The sequence below is a fragment of the Jaculus jaculus genome, chromosome 6, assembly GCF_020740685.1.
Source record: "Jaculus jaculus isolate mJacJac1 chromosome 6, mJacJac1.mat.Y.cur, whole genome shotgun sequence".
NCBI classification, from domain to species: domain Eukaryota; kingdom Metazoa; phylum Chordata; class Mammalia; order Rodentia; family Dipodidae; genus Jaculus; species Jaculus jaculus.
Window position 1 is genome coordinate 115,180,488 of NC_059107.1, and position 18,198 is coordinate 115,198,685.

An 18,198-nucleotide genomic window follows, 5' to 3' on the forward strand; every position below is an offset into this window, starting at 1 on the left:
GACTTAACAGATATATACAGGACATTTCATCCAAAAGCTGCAGAATATACATTCTTTTCAGCAGCACATGGAACATTCTCTAAAATAGACCATATATTAGGACACAAAGCAAATCTTAACAAATTCAGGAAAATTGAATTAATTCCTTGCATTCTATCTGACCACAATGGAATTAAACTACAAATCAGTAGCAAGAAAGGCTATAGAGCATACACAAAATCATGGAAACTAAACAATACACTACTAAATGATGAATGGGTCAATGAAGAAATCAAAAAGGAAATTAAAAAATTTATAGAGTCAAATGATAATGAGAACAAAACATACCAAAATCTCTGGGACACAATGAAGGCAGTTCTAAGAGGTAAATTTATAGCCTTAAGTGCCTATATTAAGAAATTAGAAAGGTCTCAAGTAAACAACCTAATGCTTTGCCTTAAAGCCTTGGAAAAAGAAGAACAAGGCAAACCAAAAATCAGTAGACGGGAAGACATAATAAAGTTTAGGGCAGAAATTAATGAAATAGAAACAAAGAGAACAATCCAAAGAATTAATGAAACAAAGAGTTGGTTCTTTGAAAGGATAAACAAGATTGATAAACCCTTAGCAAATCTGACTAAAAGAAAGAGAGAAGAGACACAAATTAATAAAATCAGAGATGAACAAGGTTAACATCACAACAGATTCCAGAGAAATTCAAAAAATCATGGGGACATACTATAAAAGCATATACTCCACAAAGTATGAAAATCTGAAAGAAATGGATGATTTCCTTGATCTATATGACCTACCTAAATTAAATCAAAATGAGATTAATCACTTAAATAGACCTATAACAAACGAGATCCGAACAGTTATCAATAATCTCCCAACTAAAAAAAGCCCAGGCCCAGATGGATTCACTGCTGAATTTTACCAGACTTTTAAGGAAGAGCTTACACCATTGCTTCTTAAGCTTTTCCCAGGAAATAGAAAAGGAAGGAATTCTACCACACTCCTTCTATGAGGCCAGCATCACCCTGATACCAAAACCAGGCAAAGATAGAACAAAAAAAGAAAATTACAGACCAATCTCCCTCATGAACATAGATACAAAAATCTCAACAAAATATTGGCAAACAGAATATAAGAATATATCAAAAAGATCATTCACCCTGACCAAGTAGGCTTTATCCCAGAGATGCAGGGATGGTTCAACATACACAAATCTATAAATGCAATACATTACATAAACGGGTTGAAGGACAAAAATCACATGATCATCTCATTAGACGCAGAGAAAGCATTTGACAAAATCCAACATCCCTTCATGATAAAAGTCCAAAGAGACTGGGAATAGAAGGAACATATCTCAATATAATAAAGGCTATTTATGACAAGCCTACAGCCAACATATTACTAAATGAGGAAAAACTGGAACCTTTTCCACTAAAATCAGGAACAAGACAAGGGTGTCCACTGTCCCCACTTTTATTTAATATAGTTTTGGAAGTCTTAGCCATAGCAATAAGGCAAGAGACACACATAAAAGGGATACAAATTGGAAAGGAAGAGATCAAGTTATCATTATTTGCAGATGACATGATTCTATACATAAAGAACCCTAAAGACTCTACTAGCAAACTATTAGAGCTGATCAAAACCTACAGCAATGTAGCAGGATACAAAATAAACACACAGAAATCAGTAGCCTTCATATATGCTAACCACAAACACACAGAGGATGAAATCAGAGAATCACTCCCATTCACAATTGCATCAAAAAAAATAAAGTACCTTGGAATAAACTTAACCAAGGAAGTAAATAATCTCTACAATGAGAACTTTAAAACACTCAAGTGAGAAATTGCAGAAGACACTAGAAACTGGAGAAACATCCCTTGTTTCTGGATTGGAAGAATCAATATTGTGAAAATGGCAATCTTACCTAAAGCAATCTACACATTTAATGCAATCCCTATCAAAATTCCAAAGGCTTTCTTCATGGAAATAGAAAAAACAATCCAAAAATTCATTTGGAATCACAAAAAACCTCAAATATCTAAAATAATACTGAGCAACAAAAATGAGGCTGGTGGTATCACCATACCTGATTTTAACCTATACTACAGAGCCATAGTAACAAAAACAGCATGGTACTGGCACAAAAACAGACATGTAGAACAGTGGAACAGAATAGAGGACCCAGATGTAAGCCCAAGTAGCTATAGCCACCTGATATTCGATAAAAATACCAAAAATACTCATTGGAGAAGAGACAGCCTCTTCAGCAAATGGTGTTTTGAAAACTGGATATATATCTGCAGAAGGATGAAAATAGATTCTTCTCTCTCGCCATGCACAAGAATTCAGTCCAAATGGATTAAAGACCTTAACATTAGACCTGAAACTCTGAAACTGCTACAGGAAAAAGTAGGGGAAACCCTTCAACATATTGGTCTTGGCAAAGACTTTCTGAATACAACCCCAATTGCTCAGGCAATAAAACCCACAGATTAATCAATCACTGGGGCCTCATGAAATTACAAAGATTTTGCACTGCAAAGGACACAGTGAAAAAAGCAAAGAGGCAACATACAGAATGGGAAAAAATCTTTGCCAGCTATATATCTGATAGAGGATTAATATCTAGGATATACAAAGAACTCAAAAAATTAAATAATAAGGAATCAAACAAGCCAATCAAAAAATGGGCTATGGAGCTAAATAGAGAGTTCTCAAAGGAAGAAATACGAATGGCATATAAGCATCTAAAAAAATGTTCTACGTCACTAGGCATCAGAGAAATGCAGATTAAAACTACATTGAGATTCCATCTCACTCCTGTCAGATTGGCCACCATCATGAAAACAAATGATCATAAATGTTGGCGGGGATGTGGAAAAAAAGGAACCCTTCTACACTGCTGGTGGGAATGCAATCTGGTCCAGCCATTGTGGAAAACAGTGTGGAGGTTCCTAAAACAGCTAAAGATTGATCTACCATATGACCCAGCTATAGCACTCCTAGGCATATATCCAAAGGACTCATCTCATTTCCTTAGAAGTACATGTTCAACCATGTTTATTGCTGCTCAATTTATAATAGCTGGGAAATGGAACCAGCCTAGATGTCCCTCAACAGATGAGTGGATAATGAAGATGTGGCACATTTATACAATGGAGTTCTACTCAGCGGTAAAGAAAAATGAAGTTATGAAATTTGCAGAAAAATGGATGGACCTGGAAAGTATTATACTAAGTCAGGTAACCCAGGCCCAGAAAGCCAAGCGCCACATGTTCTCTCTCATATGGGGATCCTAGCTACAGATGACTGGGCTTCTGCATGAGAATGAAAATACTTAGTAGCAGAGGCCAGTAAGTTGAAAAGGAGACATAAAGGGTAGAGAAAGGAAGGGAGGAGGATACTTAATTGGTTGATATTGTATATATGTAATTACAATGATTGTAATGGGGAGGTAATTAGATGGAGAATGGAATTTCAAATGGGAAAGTGTGGGGGTGGGGAGGGAGGGAATTACCATGGGATATATTTTATAATCATGGAAAATTTTAATAAAAATTTAAAAAAGTAAATGAAAATAAAACCAAAAAAAAAAAAAAAAAAAAAGAAATTTGCAGGAAAATGGATGGATCTGGAAAGGATTTTACTAAGTGAGGTAACCCAGGCCCAGAAAGCCAAGCGTCATATGTTCTCTCTCATACATGGATCCTAGCTACAGATGATTGGATTTCTGTGTGAGTACGAAGAAAACTCAGTAGCAAAGACCAGTAAGCTAGAAAAGAGTTATAAAGTAAAGAGAAAGGAAGGAAGCGGGTATTTAATAGGATGGTACTAAGTAGAAGAATAGATTAATGAGGGTTTAAAGGCCCAAGTGAGATCAGGGGAAGAGAGTGAGTAAAGGAAAGGTGGAGGGAGGGCTAATCAAAATCTAAGAGGATATAAATAAATCATATGGAAACCTATTTTTTTGGACAATGGAACACTCAGGAGCTGTAGATTGTTACTAGGAAATGTTTAGTGTCAGGGATGGGATATGTTCCAGCGAGTTTTTGTTTTCCAAAATATTACAGACCACTGCCAAGGCTCGTGGTTTCCCACTAGGAATAGATGGTAAGACCCAATTGTTGAAGACTCCACATACTTGGGAAAAATCCTCCTGGAACTGAGCTGATAACTTCCATCATGTAGACCAGCTGACAGAAAGCTGGAAGAAGCTTTAGCAAAATGGCCTGGATATCCACGACCTTATGGTGCCTGACACTACCTACACAAGACCATCATAATAGAAGGAAAAGATGACAACATCAAAATAAAAGAGAGACTGAGAGGAGAAGGGGATATGATGGAGAATGAAGTTTCAAAGGGGAAGGTTGGGAGAGGGAGGGCATTACCATGGGATATTCTTTATAATCATGAAAGTTGTTAATATAAAATTAAAAAAAAAAACACTTCTAAACAGCATTTCTATAAACAACTTACTCCCATGCGGTCTTGATCCAGCTTCCGTTTTCCTAGTTCTTTGCTAGCCACTGCCTTGGCCCTAGCAAGCTCCTCACCATATTTCAGCATTAGTGCTTTCTTAATTGTAACACGCTGTTGAATTCTGTGAATCTGAAAATATAAAGAATGAGAATTAGATGGAAATGAAAATCTTAGGGACTATATGTTCTTTTTGGTCTTTTGTTTTTTGAGGTGGGGTTTTACTCTAGCCCAGGCTGACTTGGAATTCACTATGTAGTCTCAGGGTGGCCATGGACTAGACAGATGGCTTAGCAGTTAAGGTGTTTGCCAATAAAGCCAAAGGACCCAGGTTCAATTCTCCAGGCCCCACATAAGCCAGATGCACAAGGGGGCACATGTGTTTAGAGTTCGATTACAGTGGCTGAAGTTCCTGGTGTTCTCATTCTCTCTCTGCCTCTCAAATAAATAAAATAAAAAGAATTTTTTTTAAAAAAAAAAAAGGCTGGTGAGATGGGTTAGCAGTTAATGTGCTTGAACTGTGAAGCCTAAGGACCCAGGTTCAATTCCCTAGTACCCATGTTAAGTCAGATGCATAAGGCAGCGCATGTGTCTGCAGTTCATTTGCAGTGGCTACAGGCATGTTCTCAATCTCTCTCTCTCTCTCTCTCTCTCTCCATGGCTCTATCCGCCTGTTGCTCTCTCAAATACATAAATAAAATACTTTAAAAAAAATTTTAAAGAGATTAAAAATCAGGGTGGCCTCAACTTACGGCAATACTCCCACTTCTGCAGCACCCAGCTAGGAAGTTTTTCTTTTTAATAAATATTTTCTTTTTCTTTATTTATTTGAGAGAGACAGACAAATAGGCAGAGAGAGAGGGAGGGAAAATGGGTGCTACACGGCCTCCAGCCATTGCAAATGAACTCCAGATGCAGGCGCCCCCTTGTGCATTGTGCTTATGTGGGGCCTGAGGAATTGAACCTGGGTCCTTTGGCTTTGCATGCAAACACCTTAACCACTAGGCCATTTCTCCAGCCCAGAACTACAGTCCTAAACATAGCAACATTAAAGATTTTCAATTGTTCTAGTATGTCTCATTGAAAAACTATAGGTGATATAAGTTTGATGGGTTTAGCTTATTTTTCCTCTTTTTATAGAAATCTTCTACTATAAAAATGTGCAGTAAAGGCAAAGCTACACTAATTTTTAAAGGAAATAACATTACTTGTTCTTGAAGCTTCTTCAAAAATACTCTGTTAACACCAAGAAATTTCTCAGTTGCTTGAAGCTGTTCTGTAAGTTTTGTAATCTTTGTTTCAGCATTTCGAACCGACTCTTTCTTCCTGGCTTCTTGCTGTACTAGATTTTTTAAAACTGATTCATCTTTCATCAAGAGAATCCTAAGGAGAAAATAACAAAAAATTTATTCATGTCTTCTAAACTCACAGATTGTGTACCATGAGAACAAAAAAAAAATTCAAAGTAGTAATATATCTTTTATATGTTATCTAGACAAGCTGTTTATAAAAAAGAGTATTTTTATGCTCATCATATAAGTATTTAAACTGATACTTTCACTGTATGAAAGCAACTATGGGTCTGATCTTTAAAAAAAAAAAAAAAAAATTAGTTGCCTGAGGTAATATGAATCACATTTGAGATGCTTATAGAAAATGTTCAATGGTGACTCAACCAGACCTACATGGATCCCAAACCAGGAATAAGAGGGCTAGGTTTAGCTTTATCTTGAATATTCCTAACATGCAATGTCAAACAAACACAATAGCACATTTAATTAGCTTGTAAACCATATAAATCTCTTAACAAAAGATGAGAAGAACAAATTCTAATTTTTGAATAATTATACAGACATATACAAAGTTTGGAACTGAGATGAATAAACAAAACAAAGACAAAATTATGGATATGAATAAATTTAAAAGATTTTTTGTTCTTTTAAACTACAGTATTACTGTTGTTAATAAAATGAATCTACTTTTCAGAGAGATACCCGATTTCAACAGAAACAACAACTTATACTAGACTGAATCATAAAGAAAGACACTATGTTATAGAAAAGATGAGGGTAGAAAGATACTGATTTGACCATGTGCTTTATGGATCAGAATTGGTAATGACTATTTCCACCAAGTCTACCCTCTATAATAATAAATGAGCTGGGCATGGTGGTACATGCATATAATCCAAGCACTTGGCAGGTATAAACACAGTGTGAGGCCAGCCAGGTCTACAGAGCAAGTTCCAAGCTAACCAGAGTTACATGTATGGCATGTCAAAAAACAAATGAATACATGAGGCTGGAAGCCCTGATGCGCCCATTCTCTCTCTTTCTGCCTCTTTCTCTTGCTCAAATAAATTTTTAAAAAATGAATACATGCATACACACCCCAATATGTGATAATTAAGTTATGTGAATGTAGATTCTTTAAAAAAAATAAAAATATGCTTCCAATTAAGGTATTAAAAGAAAACATTAGGGCACGGTGTGGTGGCACACACCTTCAATCTCAGCATTCAGGAGGTAGGAGAACTGCCGTGAGTTTGAGGCCACCCTGAGACTACATAGTGAATTCCAGGTCAGCCTGGGCTACAGCAAGACCCTACCTAGAAAAACAAAAGAAAAAGAAGAAAACATGCCAGGGGTTTTAAAGAAAATTCTAAGTTTCTTAAAATGTTTCTAGCAATGGGTAAGTCACATATCAAGCTGAAGTTAACAATCTTCCTTTGTAGGTTTACTATCTTTATTTGATACACTAATAAAATTACTTTACATAAATGTGTAAGTCAATAAAGCCAAAGACTGCTGTAGTTGCTATAGTTCAATCATGTGGAAGAATTATATACTAGGCTTGTTAATGACATATACCAAAAAAAAAATCTCCTCTTATCTACGAACATTTAGATACATGAGATATTGGATCAGACAATAAGGCTCACTTGTGTTTTTTAAGTTTTGCTTCTGCATCTGCAACCTGCTTAGTAACCATTGCTATTCTGCCAATCCCATCAATTTCTGCATCAGAGTTTGCTGGGGATGAGGAGCTTGTCTTCAGCTGATCGGATTTAATCAAACGCTGTTTCTCACGACTAAAATAAGAGATGGATGCATTAGTTCAAAGAATAAACAATTTCTCTTTATAAAAATATATTCTATTTCATAAAAGTTTTATCAATCACAGTATTACATAAACAATATGCAGGGCCCAAGTTGGCATTTAAAATTTACAGTATATGTTTTGGGTATTTTTGTCTTTTCCTAAGCTAGTTAACATCTCAGTGCCCAAAATTATATAAAATCTATTGATGGGCTGGAGAGATGGCTTAGCGGTTAAGCGCTTGCCTGTGAAGCCTAAGGACCCCGGTTCGAGGCTCGGTTCCCCAGGTCCCACGTTAGCCAGATGCACAAGGGGGCGCACGTGTCTGGAGTTCGTTTGCAGAGGCTGGAAGCCCTGGCGCGCCCATTCTCTCTCTCTCCCTCTATCTGTCTTTCTCTCTGTGTCTGTCGCTCTCAAATAAATAAATAAAATTAAAAAAAAAAAAAAAAATCTATTGATGACCACCTGGTAGCGAGCTGTAAAATATCAGGTTCACACCTAGGTTAAAAATCGTCATTACTCATTTCTCAGTGTCAATTGTTTGTCTAGACAAAAGGAAGTTTGATAAACACCTAACCAGATTCAAATTACATAAAATGGCACTTACTTGGCAATTTCTTCTTTTAACAATCTATATTCAATCTTCTTTTCTTCAGGTAAAGCTTCAGGTGTTCGCAAAGGCTCATTTTCTTTTTCAGATTTTGGAGGTACTTTTGGTTTTGAAGCTTGCTAAAAAAATATTTGGAGTCAACCAGTTCATTAGTTTTCTAAAATTCTACATTAATATTTATAATTTATATTACACCACAGTACATACTAATATACTTAGAAATATATGAATACCTTCTTTTTAAAACAATGCTGGCTATGAACTACCCATTTATTTATAGAATCTACCTATCTGCCAATCATTTGGGGCTGGGGCCATGGCTGAGCAGTTACAGGCACTTGCTTGCAAAGCTTACTGGTAAACATTTGATTCTTCAATACCCATGTAAAGCCAGATGCACACAATAGCACATTTGTCTGAAGTTACTTTGCAATGGCAAGAGGCTCTGGCACATCCATTCTCTCTCTCTCTCAAATAAAATGCTAAAAAGGACATAGCAACACAGTTCAATAAAGACTGTTTATTGAAAAAGCCAGGGATGGTGGCGCACGCCCTTAATCCCAGCACTTGGGAGGCAGAACTAGGAGGATCGCCATGAGTTTGAGGCCACCCTGAGACTACATAGTTAATTCCAGGTCAGCCTGGGCCATAGTGAGACCCTTCCTAGAAAAACAAAAAACAGAAAAACTGTTTTCTGGCCAGGTGTGGTACCACATGCCTTCAGGAGGCAGAGGAAGAAGGATTGCTGTGAGTTCAAGGCCAGCCTGAGACTACATAATGAATTCCAGGTTAGCCTTGGCTAGTGAAAGACAAAAAAAAAAAAAAAAAAGTCTTTTCTGTTAATATGGTATCATCCCAAAGAGTTTCCTTAGTATACAGGGCAACAATTACTCAACCCATTTCACTATTTTGACAAGGGACTAATTAGAAACATAAATGAAGGGGATTTTCAATGATAAGCACTATCTAAATTTATACAGGCTCCATTTTATAAAGCACATTTTATAATTACACACACACTTTTTGCACAAATCAACATATTACAAATTCCTAACGATAAGGCTTAATTTTCAGGGAAAAAAAAACAAAACAGCTTTAATGACAGCCAAAACATTAACCTTTATTATATAGCACTTACCTCAGCAGTTCTTCTTGCTTCTTTAATCATGGACTCTAACCCACCAAAAACACTGTTTGTTGACTTGGAAACTTCTCCATCAGATTCACTATCATCTGAGTCATTCAGTGTCACAACTACTGATTTATGCTTCGGAAGCTGCAAAAATAAAACATTAATTACTTGTGACAAAGTATTTCTTTTCTCGTCATTACAACAATGAGGTGTGTGGCCTTGAACAATTTCATGTAACTCTTTGTATTTTCAATGTCCAAAAACAATGGGCTCCACATAAGTGTACGGCTTCTTACAGTTACCCTGAAAAAAAATGACTGTACACATGATTATGGGTTACTGGCTAAAAATTTATCTATATTATTAGGCTTTCCAGATATTACTATAATCACTTTCCTCTTTAATTATTTCATTTTTCTGTAAAGAACCACAATACAATCTAAAGTTATTATTTAAATTTTTTTTTAATTTTTTATTTATTTATTTGAGAGCGACAGACACAGAGAGAAAGACAGATAGAGGGAGAGAGAGAGAATGGGCGCGCCAGGGCTTCCAGCCTCTGCAAACGAACTCCAGACGCATGCGCCCCCTTGTGCATCTGACTAACGTGGGACCTGGAGAACAGAGCCTCAAATCGGGGTCCTTAGGCTTTACAGGCAAGCGCTTAACCACTAAGCCATCTCTCCAGCCCTTAATTACTTATTTGTGTATATGTATGGGCACATGTTCCTCAAGCATGCATGTGGAGGTCAGAAGGCAAATTCAAGGTGTCTGACCTCCACCTTCTTTGACATAGGTTCTCTTACCATTGCAATCAAAATGCCAGACTGTAAATAAACATGAGACTATTGGCCTGCACACTTCAGTTTGCCCTGTTCCCAACACCAATTCTCATGGACACATTGTGATCACAGATGCTTGAAGTGGATACTAGGGAACTGAATGCAGGCTGGCAGGCTTTGCAGGCAAGTGCCTTTAACCACTGAGTAATATCTCCAATCCCTAAAGTAACACTTAAGATAGAAAAATATTTTACAAAACTTTCTACACTAGACTTCACTGTTATGGACACAGGTAAGTGGCCAAAGTTAGTTTACCTAACAGAGGCAAGATGTTATATTGATTGCTCCATTTATGATCCTTTAAGCCATGAGGAAATACAAGTAAAATAGTCATCTCAACTTCTTTTTGTTGTGTGTGTAGTAGTGGTGATCAAAACCAGGGTTTTGCAGAGTCTATCGCTGAGCCACATCCCCAGCTGTTTCTATTTTATTAATTTTTTTATTTTTTTACTTGACAAGAGACAGAGACAGAATGGCATGCCGGGGCCTCTAACCACTGCAAATAAATTTCTTATTTTCAGATGCACGTGCATCAGGCATTACATGGGTACATTTTGAAAGAAGTTCTTGCTATGCAGAGCAGGGTAACTTCAAATTCAAGTCCCTTTGAGAAAAAATAAAAAATAAAATAAAAAAATTCAAGTTCCTTCCACCCTCCACAACCTGAGTGCTGGGATATCATGTAACACTGAACCCAGCCCAATCTCAATAATTACCATAAATTTTGCCATCACATTATAATCACTGGTTAAAAATATAAGCCAATTATTTTAAAAAACAAAAAACTGAGTGGAATCCAAGCCTGGAGGAACAGGCCCGTGATCCTATTTGCCTGGGAGGCTGAAGCAGAACTGCTAAATTCATGGTCTACTAGAGCTAAAGAATGAGTTCAAGGCCATCCTTAGCAACTTGGTGAGACTTTGTCTCATGAAATACAAAAAGGGTCAGAGACAGTTCAGCGGTATTATGCTTGCCAAACATGTGTGAAGCCCTGGGTTCAATCCCCAGCACTTAAAAAAGAAAATGAAAGAGAAGTAAGAATACACATTTGTTAAAGTTGATCCCAGAGGGTTGGAGAGATGGCTTAGCAGTTAAAGCACTTGCCTGTGAAGCCTTAAGGACCCATGTTTGACTCTCTAGGTCCCACACAAGCCAGACACACATAGTGATATAAAAACAAAAGGTCGCACATGCACACAGGTGGCACACACGTCTGGAGTTTGACTGCAGTGGCTGGAGGCCCTGGCATACCAACTCTTTCCCTTTCTCATTTTAAAAAAAAAGGGGGAGGCTGAAGAGATGGCTTAGCGGTTAAACGCTTGCCTGTGAAGCCTAAGGACCCCGGTTCAAGGCTCAGTTCCCCAGGTCCCACGTTAGCCAGATGCACAAGGGGGCACATGCGTCTGGAGTTTGTTCGCAGAGGCTGGAAGCCCTGGCGCGCCCATTCTCTCTCTCTCCCTCTATCTGTCTTTCTCTCTGTGTCTGTCACTCTCAAATAAATAAATTAAAAATTAAAAAATAGTACGTACGTACGTATGTATGTATGTATGTATGTACGTATGTATGTATCTACCTACCTACCTACCTACCTAAAGCAGCAGCAACCAGCATGGTGGTACACTCAGGAGGCAGAGGTAGGAGAATCACCATGAGTTCAAGACCTCCCTAAGACTACACAGTGAATTCCAGGTCAGCCTGGGCTACAGTGAGACTCTACCTCGAAAAACCAAACCAAAAACAAAAACAAAGAGTAAAATATACCTGCCACTCTAATGAGAATACTTCCTCAAACACACCATCACCAAACAACCAGTTTTCAAGTGAAGATGCTGATCTTCTTTCATTAATAAAATTTTAGTTTAAAATTGTATTTATATATGAATACATTTGTACATATATGAATATATTAGGAGGTAAGGAATAGAATGGCAAATTCCATGCAAATTTCATACAAGCTGAATGATAAGTGTATGCTTATTTTTACCGAGATAACAGTTCGTGGAAGACGAGGTCCTCTGTGAAACTTTGGATTCTGTATCCTAGGCTGAGATACTGTATTAATACTGACTATTGATAGATTGCTTCTTGACATAGGTTGGGAATTGTTCAGAACTGGTGGTGAAGGTGGGTTACTGTTACTAGATGTCTCCTAAAGAAAGAAGAGAAAGATGAAATATTTTCAAATAAAAACACATTTTTGTCATGTTTAGGAAATCTTGAGTAAATTAGCATTAGAATTATCTCTACTTTGCTGAAAAGGCCCAATAAACCCCAAATAATCAGAAAAAGAGTAGGACTATCCTAAAACTTAGCTCAAGAGCACCACCTAGAGGGTAAAGCACCTAAATTACCTCTGGTTTAAAAGCTCTTTTATTTGCTAGAGATTTAAGCAGCTCTTCTCTGAGCAGCATTTCTTCCTCCTCTTCCTCATCTGCGAAAGGTGGTTTAGGAGGCTGCTCTGGATCTTCAGGTGGGAGTGGTGGCAAAGGCGGTAGAGGAGGTAGAGGTTCAAGAGAAACACACATCCCTTCCACATAAGGCTGACTCAAAGATGGCACAGACTGCTTTTGTGGAAAGAAATAATTAAAATACAAATTCTGTTAACTCCAAATATTTACCTCTGAAGCAATATATCAGGGTAAAAAATAAACCTTAGGTTATTATTTTAAGTATAATGCCCTAACACCACACATTGCTAAAATTAATATAGGTGGGTTTTTTTTGTTTGTTTGTTTTTTTGAGGTAGGGTCTCACTCTAATTCAGGCTGACCTAGAATTCACTATGTAGTCTCCGGGTGGCCTCAAACTCATGGTAATCCTCCTACCTCTACCTCCCAAATGCTGGGATTAAAGGCATGTGCCACCATGCCCGGCTTAATATAGAATTTAATATTCATAAAAATGTTACTTTTGCTATTTAAAAATACCAACTGTATCTGAAGAACTCTGTCCCTGTTCTTTCTCCCTTTAAAATTCTAAAAGATACAGAAATCAAATTTTATCAAAGTAAGGATCATTACTTACAGATCAAATCAAGTACAACAGTAAAATTAAAATCATGTATTTAAGTTAAAAACACTTAAAATAATACTAAATTTAGAATTAGAAACCAAAAGTATCCTGGGAATAAGAGTCCAGAATACCTTAAATGTCAAGCAGGACTTCACCAACCTCTAAAAATCCTTATAAAAAAATGGTTCTTCAAGATTATCTGTAAAGGAAATAAACTGTCCACGAATCCTTCCTTCAGTTTGGAAATGTTTTTTTTTGTTTTTTTTTTTCGAGGTAGGGTCTCACTCTGGCTCAGGCTGACCTGGAATTCACTATGTAGTCTCAGGGTGGCCTCGAACTCTCGGAGATCCTCCTACCTCTGCCTCCCGAGTGCTGGGATTAAAGGCGTGCGCCACCACGCCAAGCTCTGGAAATGTTTTAATTCTTCAAAGACTGTCGTCAGTAACTCTTCTGGCATTTTAGCTCATTCATCATTCATTCCACACACACCCCCCAAAAATAAATAATAATTCAAGGAAGAAAAAAGTACACACACACAAAAAAAAAAAAGTACACACACACACACACACACATCTATCTATCTATCTATCTTTTTGAGGTAGGGTCTCACTCTAGCTCAAGCTGACCTGGAATTCATTATGTAACTTCAGGTTGACCTCGAACTTAAAGTCATCCTCCTACCTCAGCCTCCCAAGTGCTGGGATTATAGGCGTGCGCCACCACGCCCGGCAAAAAAATGTATTTTCTTCCTCACAGTTGGCTCTAATACTCCTCTCACCATCAGCTTCTTAGGAAGTTGCCCAGACATTCACCTAGGAAATATTAAATGGAAAGGTTCCCTCTTACCTACTAGGATGTTCTGTTTGGCCTCTAGGTTTTCTCAATCTCAAATAATAATAGAACTTTTATCATATGATTCTCACATATCCTTTTAACCTTTTGTTTTATAAATGGGACTGACTGGTGTTTCGTTTAGTTGATTTTGTTTTTGTCAAGGCAGGGTCTCACTAGCCCAGAATGACCTGGAACTCATGGTGATCTTCCTACCTCTGCCTCCCAAATGCTAGAATTAAAGGCATGTGCCACTATGTTCAGTTTAATGCCACTATGTTCAGTTTAAAATGGGGCTAACAGTTCTTTTAAGAGAAAGAAAGAGGCCGATGTGGTGGCGCACGCCTTTAATCCCAGCACTCAGGAGATAAGAGAGTTCGAGGCCACCCTGAGACTACATAGTTAATTCCAGGTCAGGCTGGACCAGCGTAAGACCTTACCTTGAAAACCCAAAAGAGAGAGAGAGAGAGAAAGAAAGGGAGAAAAAAATTAACTTCCATAGGTAATTATTATCTTTTACTACAGATAACTATATTCACCAAAAGAGGAGAAAGGAAAAAATCAACTTTTGGAAACATCCTACTACATTTACATATCAGTTCCTAAAAAAGTCACAATCCAAAATAGAAGATAATTTTTATACTGCTTTGAAATAAATTTCCTGAGCAGCGATCATCAAGCAAGCAAAGAAAAGGAACTAAAGTCAACACAATATTAAATGAGCTATAATAAAAAAAATCTTTAAAATTAAAACTAATCAGCTGCTTATTTTATAATTTCAAGCTATTCCGAATTTTTAAGCACTCTTTAATTCTAGCCATTCATTAATCATATGCTAGCTTTCAAAACAAATTATCATACTCATTCTGACTTACAGAAACCTGAGCTGGTGGAGGCAAAGAAATAGATGGTGTGGGAGAAAAATATCCCAATGAGCATTCAGAGAAAAATGGTGGTTGTACTGGAGAGGGTGCTGTATCAAAAGGAAAAAAAAAAAAAAAAAAACGCAAGAATTTAGTAACAAATATTCAAATGGGAACATATTCAATATATAGTCAACATAAGGTGTGCTTGAGGAAACACAAGCATCTGGCTAGTGTAAATCAGATATTATCAATCTCTGACAAAATTTTAAACCTCTATGCATCCTTCTCGAAGTACACAGAATTACTCTATCACCATTAAGTCAGGTATTCACTTAATGCTGACACTTAGTTCCTAAAAACTCACTTTTAAGCTGGGCATGGTGGTACAAACCTCAAATCCCAGGACTTGGGAGGCAGAGGCAGGAGGATTGCCTTGTGTTTGAAGCTAGCCTGGGACTAGAGCCTGGACTACAGTGAGACCTTACCTCAATAAAACAAAACAATACACACACACACACACACAAAATCACTTTAAGGTAGGTATGGTAGTCCATGCCTGTAATCCCAGGAGGCTGGAGCAAGAGGATGGTAGTAAGTTTGAGACCATGCTGAGCTAAATAGGAAGATTCTGTCTCAAACAAAAACAAATAAAACCCTCTCACTTTTCACCCCAATACTGATAGCAGGGAATAGAGCACAGTTTTTAAGAAGTTATATACTTTTTTGTTGTTGTTGGTTTTTCAAGGTAAGGTATTGCTCTAGCCCAGGCTGATGAGAAATTCATTATGTAGTCTCAGGGTAGCCTAGAACTCAGGGCGATCCTCCCAACTCTGCCTCCCAAGTGTGCCACTATGCCGGCAAGAAGTAACACACTTCTTAAGAAAAAAATGGAACAACAAATTCCTTTAAGTCCAACGAAGTATCACAGCTAAAGAAAACCAGTAAGGACTGCCAGTTGCATCCAAAGCACATAGAACTAAGAATAAGTACTGTGAACTACATGTAATCAACAGAAGGTAGATTTTGTTTCACATTTTAGACTAGTTCGTCTTTGTTGTCTCACAAGTCTGTACAGAGATTATCCAAATGTTTTACATGGTGTTAATTTTAGGCCAAAATATGAATCTACATTGATCTTTAGCACTCTGCTTGTTAAAAACATAAACATTAACTAGATTTGGTAGCGCATGTTTGCCATCCCAGTACACAAGAGGTGAAGGTAGGAAAAACACAGGTTTGAGAACAGCCTGTGCTACATAGGGACTTTAAAGAAAGCTTGGGCATATAAAGGGCAAGACTGTCTCAAAAAACTAACTAAATAAATAAATAAAAATCTGACAGAGTGTTTTTTGTTATTGTTGTTGTTTTGGTTTTTCAAAGCAGAGTCTCGCTCTAACCCAGGCCCACCTGGAATTCACTATGTCATCTCAGGGTGGTCTCGAACATGGCAATCCTCCTACCTTTACCTCCCAAGTGCTGAGATTAAAGAAAGGCATGTGCCACCACACCTGGCTCAGAGTATGTTTTCTATAAAAATTTATCCAAATATATTTAAAAAGCACAGATCATAGTTATCGTATAGAAATATAGAAAATTAAAAATGTCAGTAGTCTGAGTAATGTACAGAATCATCCCCAGGTATCTGAGTAAAAGAAAATTAAAAGTTTGAACTTTTCTTAACTTATAAGAAGCATATTACTAGAAATTAGATAAATCAATGACCTAAAAATGAATACTTCTGGTAAACATTAAACATGTCACATGTTCTGCTTTCACTCATTTAAATAAAACAAAGCAGAAATCTAGTTTTGATTTGGTCACACAATGACCATAGGGAAAAATACTAATCATCATGTGATCTGCAAAGTACTCTAACTCTTGTGTATTAAATTAGTAGAATAGTTTTTCATGGCCAGTCACTTGTGAATAACAATAAAAACAAAGTGCCTAGCTCTCTAAGGTAAGAATAGATTCTGGACTATGCAACCTCAATTGACGTGGAGGCTTGACCAGTTCTACTAGCCTTTCCTGAGATTCCCCTAGCACCACATTCAATTTCCAAACTCCTACAGCATGTCATAACCTACGGTATGTCATATTTAGAAAGAGGTCAGAAGCTTAAAAAGAAAGAACACCTTTATTTTTCTTTCTTTTTTTAACTAATGAAGAATTTTGGCTAAAGTTTCAGACTTTGTAGATTTCTTTGAAGAGCAGTGCTTGCATCATTCCCACAATCTTCACTTTGTAGACCAGTTAATTGAGTTTAAATAATACTTGGAAATAAAGCTTAAAACTATACATATGAGGTTTACTCTACATCAAATGTCTATGGTTATAAAATTCAGCAATAAAACTCACCTACATTAAACATTTCTTTTGAGGTTTTTAGTAGCTCAAGGACCATTCTATAGTTAATTGTAAATATGTAATTGTTTGAAAATTTGGACTCATACCTGGAGAGCTGGTTTCACTATCTGTATCCATAGCAACTTCTTCATAGTTATCATATTGATAAATGCCTCCTCCACTATCTGTAGGTTGCTTATCTAAAGATCGTCTCAGGTCAGGATCTGAAGACTTAAGTATACAACATGTTTTTCTTAGTTTAAGCATTTTCTCTCAGGCTATTCTTAGAATACAAATCACAAAAAAGGATAACAAAACTCATAATGATTTAATTTGACCTGCTAATCACAACAGAATTGGAACACTTATTTTATATGATAGCAAACAATTAGCTATTCTTCTGTTCTTCTGAAAAAAAAAAGTCAAACAAGATCTTGAACAGTTTAAGTACCAAAATTAAAAGGGGAAAAGCTACCTAAAAAAAAAATTTTTTTTATTTACTAGAGGGAGGGAAGGAGGGAGAGAATAGGTGCATCAGGGGCCTCTACCCACTGCAAACAAACTCCAGACACATGCACCCCCTTGTGTATCTGGCTTACGCGGGCCCTGGGGAACTGAACCTGGGTCCTTAGGCTTCACAGGCAATAGCCTAAAGCAATAAGCCCAGAAAAGCTACTTTTATGTCATTAAAATTAAAGTACATTTAAAAAGTTTTTATTCTATATGAGCAAGCAGAGAGGGAAAGAGAGAGATGGAACCAAAGCCAGCTTTAAAGTAGTCTTAACCAAGATTTAAAAATTATAACATAGGGAGCTACCCAACTGCTAACCAAAATTTAATCACTTTTTAATTGTTTCTAATTTGAAACTATATGGATTCATTTCCAGTTATACCCTCTTTTCTCCCCCCAAAGTATAAGTTGTATCCTGCAAAAGATATTTGTTCCTAATTTTTCTTGGCTGATTTAGTCTACAAAAT

General features: G+C 37.0%; 1 protein-coding gene across 2 annotated transcripts in view; it reads right to left on the reverse strand.

The window, feature by feature from the left end:
• The window catches only part of Zfc3h1 (zinc finger C3H1-type containing), a 75,393-nt gene that overhangs the window by 37,808 nt on the left and 19,387 nt on the right, over positions 1–18,198 (reverse strand). Inside the window, exons 6-14 of one of the 2 annotated variants that reach the window (XM_004650105.2) lie at positions 17,328–17,451; positions 14,884–14,981; positions 12,517–12,726; positions 12,150–12,314; positions 9,330–9,467; positions 8,189–8,310; positions 7,424–7,573; positions 5,691–5,865; positions 4,483–4,614 (exon numbers count right to left, since the gene is read on the reverse strand). In XM_004650105.2, the coding sequence (XP_004650162.2) occupies positions 4,483–4,614; positions 5,691–5,865; positions 7,424–7,573; positions 8,189–8,310; positions 9,330–9,467; positions 12,150–12,314; positions 12,517–12,726; positions 14,884–14,981; positions 17,328–17,451 (1,314 nt within the window). Of the gene's footprint in view, positions 1–4,482; positions 4,615–5,690; positions 5,866–7,423; positions 7,574–8,188; positions 8,311–9,329; positions 9,468–12,149; positions 12,315–12,516; positions 12,730–14,883; positions 14,982–17,327; positions 17,452–18,198 lie in introns of both variants that reach the window. The other variant, XM_045151733.1, reaches the window with a different exon arrangement.